The following is a 16,280-nucleotide window of genomic DNA, read 5'->3' as shown; positions in this document are numbered from 1 at the left end:
CCATGGACAGTACTAAAAAGCAAAAAGATATAACGCTGGAAGATGAGCCCCTCAGGTCGGAAGGTGTCCAATATGCTACTGGGGAAGAGCAGAGGGCTAGTACTAGTACTAGAGCACTAGGCCACTCAGGTATGAACTAAATCATATTCCTGATGAATATACAGTAGAGGTGACAAATAGATTTAAGGAATTAGATTTGATAGACAGAGTGCCTGAAGAACTATGGATGGAAGTTTGCAACATTGTACAAGAGGTAGCAACTAAAACCATCCCAAAGAAAAAGAAATGCAAGAAAGCAAAATGGCTGTCTGAGGAGCTTTGCAAATAGCTGAGGAAAGAAGGGAAGTGAAAGGCAAGGGAGAAAGAGAAAGATACACCCAATTGAATGCAGAATTCCAGAGAGTAGCTAGAAGAGATAAGAATGCCTTCTTAAATGAACAGTGCAAAGAAATAGAAGAAAAACAACAGAATAGGGAGGACCAGAGATCTCTTCAAGAAAATTGGAGATATGAAGGGAACGTTTCATGCAAAGATGGGCATGATAAAGGACCAAAATGGCAGGGACCTAACAGAGGCAGAAGAGATTAAGAAGAGATGGCAAAACTACACAGAAGAACTATACAAGAATGAGCTTAACATCCCAGATAACCACAATGAGATGGTCACTGACCTCGAACCAGACATCCTAGAATGTGAAGTGAAATGGGCCTTAGAAAATCTGAGCAACAACAAAGCTAGTGGAGGTGACAGTATTCCAGCTGAGCTATTCAAAATCTTAAAAGACGATGCAGTAAAAGTGCTACACTCAATTTGCCAGCAAATTTGGAAAACTCAACAGTGGCCACAGGATTGGAAAAGGTCAGTTTACATTCCAATTCCAAAGAAAGGCAATGCCAAAGAATGTTCAAACTATCGCACCATTGCACTCATTTCACATGCTAGTAAAGTTATGCTTAAAATCCTACAAGCTAGACTCCAGCAGTATGTGGATCGAGAACTACCAGAAGTACAGGCAGGATTTCGAAGAGGCAGAGGAACTAGAGATCAAATTGCCAACATACGCTGGATCATGGAGAAAGCTAGGGAGTTCCAGAAAAACATCTACTTCTGCTTCATTGACTATGCTAAAGCCTTTGATTGTGTGGATCACAACAAATTGTGGCAAGTTCTTAAAGAGATGGGAGTACCAGACCATCTCATTTGTCTCTTGAGAAACCTATATGTGGGTCAAGAAGCAACAGTGAGAACTGGACACGGAACCACTGATTGGTTTAAAATTGGAAAAGGAGTCCGGCAAGGCTGTATACTGTCGCCCTGCCTATTTAACTTATATGCAGAGCACATCATGAGAAAGGCAGGGCTAGATGAATCAAAAGTTGGAATTAAGATTGCCGGGAGAAATATCAACAACCTAAGATATGCAGATGATACCACTCTAATGGCAGAAAGTGAAGAGAACTAAAGAGCCTCTTGATGCGGGTGAAGAAGGAAGAGTGCAAAAGTTGGCTTGAAACTCAACATTAAGAAAACCAAAATCATGGCATCCGGCCCACTCAATTCCTGGCAAATAGATGGGGAAGAAATGGAGGTAGGGACAGATTTTATTTTTCTAGGCTCCAAGATCACCTCAGATGGGGACTGCAGCCAAGAAATTAAAAGACGCTTGCTCCTGGGAAGGAAAGCTATGGCAAATCTAGACAGCATACTAAAAAGCAGAGATATCACCCTGCCAACAAAAGTGCGTATAGTCCAGGCCATGGTTTTCCCAGTTGCAATGTATGGCTGTGAAAGTTGGACCATAAGAAAGGCTGAGCGCAAAAGAATTGAGGCGTTTGAACTATGGTGCTGGAGAAGACTCCTGCAAGGCATTCAAACTGGTCAGTCCTAGAAGAGATCAACCCTGACTGCTCTTTAGAAGGCCAGATCCTGAAGTTGAAACTCAAATACTTTGGCCATCTAATGAGAAGGAAGGACTCACTGGAAAAGGGCCTAATGCTGGGAAAGATTGAGGGCCATAGAAGAAGGGGACGACAGAGAATGAGATGGCTGGATGGAGTCACTGAAGAAGTAGGTGTGAACTTAAATGGACTCCAGAAGATGGTAGAGGACAGGAAGACCTGGAGGAACGCTGTCCATGGGGTCGCGATGGGTCGGACACGACTTCGCAATTAACAACAACAACAATGACTAGGAAAACTCAACATCTCCCATATTTGTGATGCATCTGTAAACAGACCACATCTACTGCTTACCCAACATATTTATTTCCTTATAAAAAGAAAATAAGTAAATATACAACCCACTAAGGGATTGTATATTGTAGATTGGTTTTCAACAAAAGGGAAGGATATGCATTAAACAACACTACAGTCTTTTTCTAAAGAAATAGAGGAGAATGGACAGGTCGGATTGTTTCTTAGTTCATCCAATTCCTTGAGTTTTTCTGTTTAAAATATAAAGAATTTGGGGTGAAAAAATACAAAGGTGATCCTAATCAATAATGTTAAAGTGATGTGTACAGCATTTTTCATGCTCCTAAATTAGGAAAGAGAATTAGGGATTTGTTCATTAAACTTCTGCTTTAGTGAAACAGAGTTTGTGGTACTAATAAAAGTTGAGTCAGACCTTCCAACTCCTTGTGAGATCTTATTTTTTCTCACAAGAAGTTGGAAGGTCTGACTGAACTTTTTTTAGTTCCACAAATTCCGTTGAAAAAAGGTGCCGGAACGCCATTCCGTGCGTTCAGTGACAAAAAAAAAAGCTCTGCCTAATATTACATTCATATGTTTTGTTATTTTCTTTAAAAATCAATGAAGTTTTTAATTTAATTGAAGAAATAAAATGTAACTCAGTCTGTGCAGACAAACCTTGTCTAATGCTTGCAGATAAAGTGAAAATTTAATTTAAATTCACAACTGGGCCCTAGGAATCCTGATAATTCTCTAACCCCAAAATAAAGAATGTTTAGCTTCTCAGCCTTTTTCAAGATACAACAATACTAATCATGAGATCCAAAATCATTTCCCTCCTAGTCTAAAACTTGATGTGGATATTAAGTAATTAAGAACAGACTCATTTAATTCTTAGAACCAAAATTCCATGGGAAAATTCTGGCTTTCATGTTTATTTCTTACAATATCAATGAAATTAGGGCCATTCAGATATCCTAGGGAGTGTTGTTCCATTAGGTTGAAGTTGTGACACAAATACTAGAATCTAGGTCCCGTCCTGGAGCAGGCCTGCACTGTCAGTTCAGGTGGGCATTAAGCGACAATCAAAGAGAATGAAGTAAGGAAAGTAATCTTATTGTACAGCATTATGGGTAATAACTACTGCTTTGAAAGTGGAAGCTAGTGCAACTGGCACATTAGAAATTTTATAATGTTCAAACTGCACATCCCTCTAAATTCTCAAACAATGCAGATTAAAAATCACTTTCAAGAGCAGCCTCTGCCAGAACAACAATCAGAGGAAAGGACTTGAGTGTGTGCAGGAAGGGTCACCTGAGAAAACTTCTTACAAGACCCTTCCTCATTCTCACAATGTAAAAGGAGGAAGAGGAAAGTGCATTCAGAGATGAAGACTCTATTACTGTATCTTTCTAATGAAAATACTGTTGCTCTATGTATGGGTTCTGTTTTCTCATCTGTTCTAGGTTGGAGTATAACAAGTGGATGTTAAATAAGGTATGAGTCACCTGATTCAGACATAAGTTTGGTTTGCCGCCAAGACCAAGCCATGCAACCATCAATGCTTTGACAAAATTACACCATCATTGTTACAAAGGAAAAAGGGATCTGAAGCAGTTTTGGATGTCCAGAATCACCAGATAATATTCGGAAGCAATTCAGACAACTACCCTGTTGATTCACTGGAGTAATAAGAAGTATTGGAAGTACTATTTAGCTTATGAGTAAATTTTAGATTATTATTAATAGTTTAATATGGTTGAATTTATATTATTTCTAGCATTATGATTTAATTATATTATTATTTTTGTTTTTGAATTTGTTAATATTTATCTTGAAAAGGAGTTAAAGTATGTTATGGACTTGATTGCTAATATAGTTGGGTAATTTTATTGAGATTATGATTGTTTATTTTTAACCCTGTAATCAGCTTTTATTACTATTTTTTTAGTAATAAAAAAAAAGAAGTATGGGAAGTATAGCTGAGTCAGACTTGCAACATTTTGTAATTTTAGCTGACTTTTTTTATAACATTCCAAAAGAGAGATAGAATTCACGGTGCCTTCCTTTAGTTCAGACATGTCAAACCCGCGACATCACGTGACGTTGCGCAACATATTGGGACGGTTTTGCCATTGCTGGCAATAGGTTGGGTGCAGCTTCCGAATGACGAGTCCAGCCCGCGGGCCAGCAGTTTGACACCCCTGCTAGTTTATACTTTGCACAATCTAGCAGATCTTCTCAAAATACAATTTGATTTGGGGGGAGGGGAAGCAGGAAAGGAAATTCCATACAATTCAAAACATTTAATGAAGAATATGGCTTGTCATGGAAAAAATCCCAGGAATACTTCCAAAAGAGGGAAAGGAACCCATTTTGAGATGTCATCTGGCATCGGAAGAAGAACCTGCAGGAAACCACTGCAACCATTGAGTGAAAGATGTTCAACCACATTAAGTGTAGAACAATAATATATTTGGGGGTATTCTTGTTTTGTCTTTTCATTTACATCTCTTCTCTGCCTGAGTGATTTTGTTCCAGATGCTCATTTTGTGGTTCTCTGCTGACCCCTCTTGAGACATTTCAATACTTATATAAAGGAAAGGTTTTTGCTTGAGATCACTTAAGAGATCTTTCACTGTGTCTCTTGCACAGTAATAGACAGCTGTGTCCTCAGCTTTTAGGTTGTTCATTTGCAGATAGAAGTTGGAACTGTCCTTGGAGGCAGTAAATCGTCCTTGGATTGTTGGTGAATAAGTATTCTCACTAGAATCGTAATAGTCTACAAGCCATTCCAGTCCTTGGCCAGGTTTCTGTCTGATCCAGTCCATGTAATCACTGTTAACGTCAAATCCAGTGACAGCGCAAGTCAATTTATGGGATTCTCCTGGTTTCTTCAGCACTGGATCTGACTGGGTCAGAGCTACCTGGGAGAGACCACCTAATGAAAAAGCACCAAGCATAATTGGATAAGGGTTAGAAAGTAAGATCCATAGTTAAGATATGAAATTTCCTTAAATGCTAGAAAAAGCTTAACATGGACCAAACTACAAACCTTTGGAGAAGGCAACCAGCATGACGAGAATTAAGAAGTGGGTTGCCATTGTGAAGAGGTTTAGAGAGATGAGTTTTGAGATGAGCCTGAAGAAGGTGACTGTGAATTTAAATAGGAAGTGAAAGTAATGTTTGCTTTGCATAAATCTTGCTGGGACTAATATAAATATGAAATGAAGTCCAGAAATGTATTTGAATTTAGTAGAGAATACCTTTCACAAAATTGATGGAGTGTATCTAGATACAAGTAAACGTATGACTGCAATTTCATCACAAGCTTGGTAGTAAGTCATGACTGTCTAGAACAGGATTGTCATCTACGGGCCCATGGGCTGGATGTGTCAAGTTAAAACCTTGACCACTCCATTGCCGGCAATGGGGAAAAAGTTGTGATATGTCACGACATATCACATGATGTCGTGTGTTTGACACCCAGGGTCTAGAAGAAATACTTGACTGAGAACCGGTTTAATAGGATTTGTCACACAAAATGATCAGGGCTTATCTATGTATTTCTGAAACTAACTACAATCATTTAAAATAGTGGCAAAGTTGCTTTTATTCTTGAACAAAGACCGCGAAGTTTTTCAGATCAGCTCCTTCTGGTTTCCGTGATGTTACACGTGTTTACATCTGTTATATAAGAAGGTGAAGTCAATTCCTGGTGACTCCATAGATACATTCATTCAATTATTTTGGCAAAAGTTGGGAAGTGATAGCAGCCCCATCGATAGAATTCCTAGATCCTTTTTGAGGGAAATGGGGAAATCAGGAGATTTTGAAGCTTATTTGCTGTTGTATGGTAAATTATCTTAAGCTTATATAAAGTGAGTATCTTTGAATAAGCTAATGACACCCCTTCCTCCACATCAAATCCCTTGCTTGGGACAAATTTAAACAAGTTGGACAAGAAAATATCACAGACCAACTTAGATACAAACACTTTGTAAAACCTCTGTAATGAAGATCCTAAATGCTTTGTCCTGTTCCCAATGATGGCCATTCAGTGTCCTCCCATCTTTTTCAGAACAAAGAGGAAGGACAGGACAGGTGGAGTTTTGCAGGCTAAACAGCTTCCTATTTGCCTTGCATGCAAAACAATGAAAGTGGTGATGGTAATGGAGATCAGTAACTCTTTAATAATTGAATCATCTAGTCATCTTCTTCCAGAACATCTATATCATATTTCTATCTGTCTATCTATCTATCTATCTATCTATCTATCTATCTATCTATCTATCTATCTATCTATCTATCTATCTATCTATCTATCCATCTCTGCCTCTATCTCTTTCTCTCCTCCTCCTCCTCCTTCTCTCTCCCCCTCTCCATCTGCTTGGCATTACACTTCATGAAAATGATTTCCTCTTTTTTTGTACAGAGTCCAAATAGAGGTTGTTTCAATGTGTATTCTCGGGCACAGAAATATACAGATGAGTCTGCAGCTAAGACTGAATTCAGTTGGAGGGAGAACTCGTTCCTGGACTGATCTGCAGAAATGGTGGCACGACCTTTTACAGAGTTTCCATACCACTTGCCTCCATTATTGACATTTATGGATGCAAGCCATTCGAGACCTTTCCCAGGTGGTTGCCTGACCCAATCCCAAGCATAAGATGAAGAAGTAGCAATGGAGAAACCTGTGACTTTACAAACTAGGTTGAGTTGACTTCCAGGTCTCACCAATCCTGGACCAGATTCTACAAGCTGAATCTCCGAGAAGACCCCTTGAAAAAAAGAGAAAGGATTGCAAATAGTGAACAACATCACCGACCAAATAAAGATCTTCTAATTTTCTGTTAAATATTCTTACATCTTGGAAGTGCTGTAAAACAAAATGCAAAGAACCATAATGCCATGGTGGTCATTTAGGAAGGTCTTTGAATTTCAAAATAAATGAGAATCTCATACTGAATGGATTTATTTTGAAGCGAAGCTTCAGCACTGTGTCTCATAAAGTTTTGCATAAGCTCCTCCTATATTGACTGTAGAAAAATAAATTCAGTCTTAAAACCTGATTTTGTTACAAGGTTGGCTCATGAGCAACTGTCTCTTCCTTTTGATAAACTGATATGGACAGAAATTGAAATCTTGGGTCTGTGTGAGGTTCCTGATGAAATTTTATTTGTAGACAGTTCAGTCATATCAGCATGAATCAGTTTACCTTTTGGCCTAATGTGGGGGAAGAGAAAAAGTAAGAATATTCTGGAGCAAAAATACCAACACCTAATGTTTTGGGAGGCTTACTTTCAGGAGCAATCATAAAATAAAAATAATCTCAAATAAGTGAAATTGTAATTGGGAGTACTCATTATCTCCAAATTTGTGATGCATCCTAGACCTATTAGATCTATTGTATACCCAACATTATCCTTTCCATGTGAATATAAGCAAAGATGCCACACATCAATGATCTGATCCTTTCTTCTGCAGATTGGTCCTATCCTGCACATGTCCCATCCTGTAGAATGCCTTTGCAGCCAGATCTACCGAGCATTAGGAGATAATCAGAGAGAAAGAAGCCATGCAGGTAAACTGGCCCTATGGCATGAAGAGATGTATAGCTGATAACCAGCACTGTGAAGTGAGAGTTCAGACAACTCATAGATTAGAAGTTTTATAATACCCAAACTGTCTATCCACCCACATTCTCGACTGATGCAGATTAGAAATCATCTGCCAAAGCAGTCCCAGGCAGAGTACTTTACAGTAATCCAACTGCAGATGGCTATGAGAATGGTCTTGCGGGAAAAGAGAAAGAGCCACTACCAGAATAACAGTAGGAGAAAAGAAACCTGAGTCTGGGTCAGAAGTGTCACCTGAGAAAACATCTCAGACAAAAGCCTCCCTCATTCTCACAAAATGAAAGAAAGATGGGGCAAGCACATTGAGGCTTGAAAGGCACTACTACCATGTCTCTCTACTAACATCCACATTGCTCTACATGGCTTTGGTTTCCTAGTCTGTTCTAGCTTGAAGGTCTGACAACAACTGGAAGCTGATGGAGTCACTTGATCCTGAAATGAAAACAGTTTGCAAAGAAGAAACAAGGCAAATGTAAATGCAAATGTGACTTTGACAGAATTACACAAAAAGGGAGCCAAAACATATTTTGAGGACCAGAATAATATTAGGAGACAATTCAGACAACTTCCCTGCTGATTGATTGAGGTATAAGAATGATGGGAAGTACAGCAGAATCCGATTTGCAAGATTCTGCTATTTTAGCTGACTCCTTCCTTTGCAATCCTAAAAAAGAGCTAGAATTCACACTGCCTGCCTTTGGTTTATACTTTGTTGGGTCTAGCAGATCTTCTCAAAATAGAACTTGATTTGGGAAAAACAGCAGGACATGAAATTCCATACAATTAATGGAGAATTTGGCCTTTCATGGAAGAAATCCCAGGAATCTTTCTGAACTGAATCCCTGAAGAGGGAAGGGAAGACATTTTCAGGTGTCATCTGGCCCTGGCAGAAGAAGAACCTGAAACCACAGCAAAATATTTAGAAACAAATAAGTGAAAGATATTCAACCACACTAAATATGGAGTAATAATATCTTTGGGAGTATATTTGTTTCGCTTTTTTGTTTCATCTCTTTTCTGCCTGGGTGATTTTGTCCCAGATGATTCACAACTCATGTTGTGGTTCTCTGCTGATCCCTCACGAGACATTTCACTTGTTATTTAAAGGAAAGGTTTTTGCTTGACATCCTTAAGTGATCTTTCACTGTGTCTCTTGCACAGTAATAGACAGCCGTGTCCTCAGCTTTTAGGTTGTTCATTTGCAGATAGAAGTTGGGACTGTCCTTGGAGGCAGTAAATCGTCCTTGGATTGTTGGCGAATAAGCATTGCTACTAGATGAATAATAGTAAACAATCCATTCCAGCCCTTGGCCAGGTTTCTGTCTTATCCAATACATAGTGTAGCTGTTAACATCGAATCCAGTGACAGCGCAAGTCAGTTTATGGGCTTCTCCGGGTTTCTTCAGCACTGGATCTGACTGGGTCAGGACTACCTGGGAGAGGCCTCCTAATGAGAAAAGACAACACACAATTGGGTAACAGTTAGAAAGGAAGAGCCATAATTAAGATATGAAATTTCCTTTAGTGCTGGAAAAAGCTTAATATGGACCAAATTACAGACCTTTGGAGAAGGCAGCCAGCATAATGAGACTCAAGAAGTAGGGTGTCATTGTGGAGAAATTTAGAGGGATGACTTTTACACCTCGAGGTAGCCTGAAGAAGGATAATGAGTGTTTAAATAGGAAGTGAAAGTCATCTTGGTTTTGCATAAAATTTGCTGAGACCTGTATAAATTTGAGATGAAGTCCAGGACTGTTTAGAAATCTAGTAGACTATTTTTTTTTCACAAAAAAGTGGAGTGTATCTGAATGCAGGCAGTCCTCACCTTTTGACCATAATTTGGACCATAATTTTGGTAGTAAGTCAATGCTGTCGTAAGTAGAAGTATCTGCTTGACTGGAAAGAATTCAAACAACATTTGGTCACTTAGAAGTGGTAGTCGGAGATCAGATGTTTTATATTGCCCAAACTTCCCATCCCTCTCCATTCTGGAGCAATTCAGATTAGAAATTCAAGGGCTGTCCCAGGCAGAGTACTATACAGTAATCCAACTGCAGAGGGTGAAGGAAATGGTCTTGAATGGTAGGAAGAGGAGCTACTAACAGGATAAGAATCAGAGAAAAGAAACCTGAGTCTGGTTCCAGAAGTGTCACCTGAGAAAACATCTCAGGCAAACCCACCCCCCTCCATCTCACAAAGCTAAAAGGAGGGTGGGGCAAAAGCATTGGGATTTGAAAGACACTATTGCTATATCCTTCTAACAAAACCAGTATTGTTCTACATGGCTTTGGTTTCCTAATCTGTCTAACTTGGAGGTCTGAGAACAACTGTATACGGATGCAGTCACTTAATCTAAAAATGAGGAAAATTTGCAAAGAAGAAGCAATGAAAGTATCAATGCAAATGTCACTTTGATAGAATTAAACAAAACCTGTCAAAATGGAAAATGGAGCTGAAAGGTATTTTGAGGATCAGGATTGATCATCAAATATTCAGAAAACAATTCAGACAAGTACCCCCCCTGTTTCCCTGGGGAGTAAGGAGGATGAGAAGTATAGCAGGATCAGGCTGGGAAGATTTTGCTATTTCAGTTTTTTTGGTTTGTTTGTTTGTTTGGTTGGTTGGTTTTTACATTGAGAAAAGAGAGCTATAGTTCAAAGCTGCCTGTCTTTTCTTTATATTGGTTATGTCCACTATATCTTTTCAAAATATAACTTCACTTGGGAAAACAGCAGGAGAGGAAATCCCATACCAGTCAAAACATTTAAAGACAAAAATGGCTTCTAATGGAAGAAATCCCAGGAATCCTTCTGAAACGAATACTTGAAGAGGGAAACAGCAGACTTGGAGATGTCTTCTGGCAAAGATAGAAAAAGAAAGAAGAAAGAAGAAAAGAAGAAGAGTAGGAGGAGGACACCAGAGCAAATTTGTTAGAAATCAATAAGTGAAAGATGTTCAACCACATTAACTATGGAGTAATATTATCTTTTGGGCTATTTTTGTTTTGCCTTTTCATTTCCATCTCTTCTTGGCTTGGATGATTCTGTTCCAGATGGTAGACAACTCATTCTGTGGTTCTCTGGTGCCACCTCTGGAGACATTTCAGTAATTAAAGGAAAGGTTTTTGCATGAGATCCCTTAAGATCTATTTCACTGTGTGTCTTGCACAGTAATAGACAGCCGTGTCCTCAGCTTTTAGGTTGTTCATTTGCAGATAGAGGTTGGAACTGTCTTTGGAGGCAGTAAATCGTCCTTGGATTGTTGGCGAATAAGCATTGTCACTAGATGAATAATAGTTAACAATCCATTCCAGTCCTTGGCCAGGTTTCTGTCTGATCCAATACATACTGTAGCTGTTAACATTGAATCCAGTGGCCGCACAAGTCAGTTTATGGGCTTCTGCGGGTTTCTTCAGCACTGGATCTGACTGGGTCAGGACTACCTGGGAGAAGCCTCCTAATGAGAAAAGACAACACACAATTGGATAACAGTTAGAAAGTAAGAGCAATAATTAAGACATGAAATTTTCTTGACTGCTAGAAAAAGCTTAGTATGGACCAAATTACAGACCTTTGGAGAAGGCAGCCAGCATGATGAGAGTTAAGAAATGGGGTGTCATTGTGTAGAAGTTTGGAGGGATGTGTTTTCAAATGAGACTGAAGAAGGTGACTCAGTTTAAATAGAAAGTGAAAGTCTTGTTGACTTTGCATAAATTTTGCCAGGACCTGTATAAATATGAGATGAAGTCCAAAAGTGAATTCAAATCTAGTAGGCAATATATACATACATATATGCATGCATGCATACATGCATGCATACATACATACATACATACATACATATATACATATATACAAGGATAATGATGGAATAAAAGGATTCATCCATTTCTTATGAATGCCCATTCCTTAGGTATTTATATGCCAATTTTATGAATAAGAAAGCATTTCTGGTTAAAATGAAGTTTTGCAACAATTTTTGGATATGGTCATGTGTAGCATCAGTAAAAAAAACTCAGGACTTAAAGACAAAATTTTATGCCCTCCTCATTTTGTGGTTTAGGCTTAATGATCTCTGATATGATATGCCATAAAGAAGAGGGAATTAAGCTATTTTCCAAAGCACCTGAAGGCAGGAGAAGAAGCAATGGGTGGAAATTAATCAAGGAGAGAAGCAACCTAGAACTAAGTAGAAACTTCCTGACAGTGAGAACAATTAACCAGTGGAACAACCTGCCTCCAGAAGCGGTGAATATTCCAACACTGGAAGTTTTTAAGAAGAGACTGGACAGCCATTTGTCCGAAATGGTGTAGGGTTTCCTGTCTGAGCAGGGGGTTGGACTAGATGACCTCCAAGGTCCCTTCCAACTTTACTACTATTACCTATTACCTAATTAATGATTCTTTTATTCCTTATCTCCCAAAATTAAATGAGATATGAAAAAAATGTCTGCTTCTCATAAATCCATATGAGCCCTACATAATTATGACATTAATATCCAGAGGCATTGACAACTAAAAGCTAATTTATTCTACAAAGAGAGTACATTATTGACTTACAACCACAATTAAGCCGAAAATTTATGTTGCTAAGTGAGACATTTGTTAAATGAGTTTTGCCCCATTTTACAACCTTTCTTGCCACTGTTGTTAAGGGAATCACTGCAGTTGATAAATTAGTAACATGGTTGTTAAGTGAATCTGGCTGGCCCACTGACCTTGCTTGACAAAAGTTCACAAAAGGGGATCATGTGACCCTGGGATATTGAAAATGTCATAAATATGAGTCAGTTGCCAAGCATCTGAATTTTGATCACATGCCCATGGGGCTGCCGTAATGGTTTTAAGTGTGACAAATGGCCGTAAGTCACTTTTTCAGTGCTGTTGTAACTTCGAAAGGTCACTAAATGAACTGTTGTAAGTCAAAGACTACCTACATATTTTGAACAGATATCTGAAGTCTTGGGTAACTTGTATTTGATGCTCTGTTTTCTCATTCCCTGTAAAAGAGAAATGGATATCATATGAGGATGAGAAGAGATAACAACAGCAGCACTGGATATGTAAAGAAATCGTAAGAAGGAATGGTACTTTTGCAGAATAAATAAAGGAATAAAGGAATATAATCCTTCTAAGCCAAAAAATGTCAGAGTTCAAATTTAATCTAAATTTGGAGGAAAGCATGGCAGATTCAAAATCATAGACTGAAAAAAATGGTGAAGTGTTAGAGGGAAAAAAATGACCTGGGTGTTCCTTGCAATTCAGGCTTCGCAAAGGGCAATTCTTCCTTCTCCACCATGAGCAACAAAGATGATCAGGGCACTGGAGGCTAAAAGATATAAGGAACGGCTGCTGGAATTGGGGATGTCTAGTCTAATGAAGAAAAGGACCAGGGGGGACATGATAGCAGTCTTCCAATATCTCAGGGGCTGCCCCAACAAAGAGGTTGGATCTGATGACCTCCAAGGTCCCTTCCAACTTTACTATTATTATTGTTGTTGTTGTTGTTGTTGTTGTTGTTATTATTATTATTATTATGTTTTTGTTTGCTTTTTTTCATCCTGAAGCTTCCAATCAGTTCCTTCTGGTTTCTAGAAAAATAAACCTATATATATCTATTGCATCAGAAGGTAAACTTCTTGGTGGAGTTCCTGGTAAATCCCTAGATACACCCATTCAATTATTTCGGTAAAAGTATGGAAGTGAAGACAGCCCTGCCAATCAATTTCCTAGAGGGTTTTTTTTTAAAGGAGGAGAGAGGGAAATAGGTTTGGTTTTTGAGCTTACTTACTGCTTTGTGGTGGAATGACATAGGCTTGTTTGAGAGGTGTAACTTTGAAAAAGTCAGTGAAACCACCACTCCACCTGTGAAAGCCCCTGCTTGGAGCCAAAGAAAGTTACAATGTCCAGGAGATATGATGGGCCATTTTAGTGTATAGATGTAAAGGGCTCTTAAATTGAGAGTGTTATTAACATTTTCTTCTATGAAAATACTAGTGAAAGTAAATACTTTTCCACTGATAAAGTGTGGGACTTTATTTTTTGTATTCATTTAATGTTTAATTTCTCTAATAAACCCTCTAGAACCAAGATCCTAAAGGCTTTCTCCAGTTCACAATGATGGTCACTCAGTCAATGATGGTCACTCAGTGTCTCCCGGTTATTTTACAAGACAGACGAAGGACAGAACATGTAGGAATATTCCTGACTAAGTCCCTTCCCATTTATCTTGCCTGCAAAACAATAAATGTGATAATGTTAAAAGAGATCAGTGGCTCTTTAATAACTGAAAAGTACCTTTCAGCATCTTCTCATTGAAAATAAAGTTAGTATGTGTCTATCTACATGAAACTTCAGATTTATCTCTATAAAGCTCTGTCAATATTGAACTAATAAAACTAATTCCATTTTTCAAAATGACTTTAGTTTTACATTGTTCTGTCAACCATTTCTCTAAGTCTGCCATCCTCCCTCCCTCTCCATTTGCATAGCATTAAGCTTTGTGAATACAATTTCCTCTTTTTTTTTTTTTTTTTTACAGAGTCCAAATAGATCCTGTCTCACTGTGTAGTCTTGGGCACAGAAATACACAGAGAAGTCTGCATCTGTGACAGAATTCAGTTGGAGAGAGATCTCATTCCTGGACTGATCTGTAGAGATGATGGCACGGCCTTTTACAGAATTGCCATACCATTTGCCCCCACTGCTGGGATGTATTGCTGAGACCCATTCAAGACCTTTTCCAGATGGTTGCCTGACCCAATGCCAAGCAGCTGATGAAGAAGCAATGAAGGAACCTGAGACTTTACAAAGTAGGTTGAGTTGACTTCCAGGTCTCACCAGTCCTGGCCCAGATTCTACAAGCTGAATGTCCGAGAAGACCCCTTGAAAAAAAAAATAAAGGATTGTGATCACTAAACAACATCACTAACCAAATAAAGGTCTCCTAATTTTCCATTAAATATTCTTACATCTTGGGAGAGCTGTAAAACAAAGTGCAAAGAACCACAATGCCATGATGGCCATTTAGGATGTCCCAGTGAGGTCTCTGAACTTCAAAGGAAGTGAGGAACTCATACTGGATAGGATTATTTTGAAGAGAAGCATCAGCACTACATCTTCATAAAGTTTTGCATGAACTCCTCCTCCATTGCATGGCAGAAAAATAAATTCAGTCTTAAAACCAGACTTTATTACAAGGTTAGGTCATGAACTCTTTCTGTTTCTTTTGATAAACTGAGATGGAGAGAAATTAGAACCTCACATCTTATTTGATGTCCCTAATCAAATTTTATTTGCAGATCCTTCAGTCATATCTGCATGAATCAGTGTTATGTTTTTACATCATTTGGGGAAGGTAAGGAAAGTAAAAACATAATGGAGAGAAAAGAAAATCAACATTAGAGTTTTTTGGATTTACTTTAGGGAAGATCACAAGAAACAATCCCAAAGTTGTGAAATCTCAATACTTCTAATATGTGTGATGCGCTCCAAAGCAGATGATATCTATTCCAAACTTCTCCCTTTCATTATAAAAGAAATTAAGTAATGTCCCAAACTGATTTGATCATTTTTTGTATTGATTCATTTGCCACAGAAGGCAATTTCTTTGCTTAAATTGAAAGAAAAATTCTGTTGCAGATGATAGAACTATAGACAGGGTCCTATAAGGAAATATCAGAACTTTGTACTGGACTAAAAGTCAAGGGATATCACACAAAAAGCTTCTACTCCTTTCCTTGAGCTACCAGGAAAGCATCAAGCCCTCAAATCATTCAATGAAACCTAAAGTAAAAGAGGTTTGTACAGAACTTTGAATTAAAGACAAAATGACCTGAAAGTGACTTTTTAGCCTAGCTTCTAAAGGGGAGAATTCTTTTGAGTTTTCTTCTACCATGGATTGAAAAACAAACAACAAACACAACATAGAATTTAGAACCTGAAGTATTAGTTCAGTTTACAAGGATATCCATGAAAATACACTGTATTATTTTTCAAAAGAAATAGAGGAGAAAGAATAAGTGGGATGTTTCCCCCTAGTCGAGGGGGCGCAGCAGTTAGAGTGCAGTACTGCAGGCCACTTTAGTTGACTGTGTTCAGTAGGTCAGCGGTTCAAATCTCACCGGCTCAAGGTTGACTCAGCCTTCCATCCTTCCGGGGTAGGTAAAATGAGGACCCAGATTGTTGGGGGCAATGTAAATATATATATACATTGCTTACTGGTGTACACCGCTTAGAGAGTGCTTGCACTTAAAGCGGTATATAAGTCTCATAAATAAATTAAATAAATAAATAAATAAATAAATAGTTAATCCAATTCCTGGAATTTTGTTTGTCAAAATACAAAGAATTTAGGGTGATAAAATAAGCAGCTAATACTGATCAACAATGTTGAAGTAATATGCATGCTACTTTTCAAGATATTGAACTAAAAATGAAAAGTACGTCTATTT

The 16,280-nt window shown here is 38.3% G+C and overlaps 1 protein-coding gene and 2 gene segments (V, D, J or C); all 3 read right to left on the bottom strand.

Moving 5' to 3' along the window:
* Positions 1-4,690: 4,690 nt before the first annotated feature.
* On the bottom strand, positions 4,691-5,307 carry LOC120300489. The segment is given in 2 exon segments: positions 4,691-5,130; positions 5,245-5,307. Coding segments are annotated over 2 exon segments (489 nt in total).
* Positions 5,308-5,441: 134 nt separating this feature from the next.
* LOC120300484 lies at positions 5,442-9,470 on the bottom strand. The gene is made up of 4 exons (XM_039326588.1): positions 9,390-9,470; positions 8,949-9,275; positions 6,590-6,970; positions 5,442-5,455 (listed from the first exon to the last, which is right to left on the bottom strand). The coding sequence occupies exons 1-4, from the start codon at positions 9,436-9,438 to the stop codon at positions 5,442-5,444; spliced, it is 771 nt and encodes a 256-aa protein (XP_039182522.1). The 5' UTR covers positions 9,439-9,470.
* A 1,503-nt stretch (positions 9,471-10,973) lies between these two features.
* LOC120300479 lies at positions 10,974-11,461 on the bottom strand. The segment is given in 2 exon segments: positions 10,974-11,284; positions 11,399-11,461. Coding segments are annotated over 2 exon segments (360 nt in total).
* Between the last annotated feature and the right edge of the window lie 4,819 nt (positions 11,462-16,280).

The sequence above is a fragment of the Crotalus tigris genome, unplaced genomic scaffold, assembly GCF_016545835.1.
Source record: "Crotalus tigris isolate CLP2741 ecotype Arizona unplaced genomic scaffold, ASM1654583v1 scf7180000017614.5298720, whole genome shotgun sequence".
NCBI lineage: Eukaryota > Metazoa > Chordata > Lepidosauria > Squamata > Viperidae > Crotalus > Crotalus tigris.
The sequence above is the reverse complement of the archived record's forward strand: the minus strand, read 5'-3'. Positions and strand labels throughout refer to the sequence as shown.

Bases quoted from the DNA above. Each gene is read 5' to 3' on its own strand.
- LOC120300484 (XM_039326588.1), bottom strand. From the start codon at position 9,438: ATGACACCCTACTTCTTGAGTCTCATTATGCTGGCTGCCTTCTCCAAA. The intron at 9,276-9,389 runs GTCTGTAATTTG...TTTTCTCATTAG, and splicing joins GCTGGCTGCCTTCTCCAAAG to GAGGCCTCTCCCAGGTAGTC. The intron at 6,971-8,948 runs GCAAAAACCTTT...CTTTTTTTCAAG, and splicing joins AGATCACTTAAGGATGTCAA to GGGTCTTCTCGGAGATTCAG.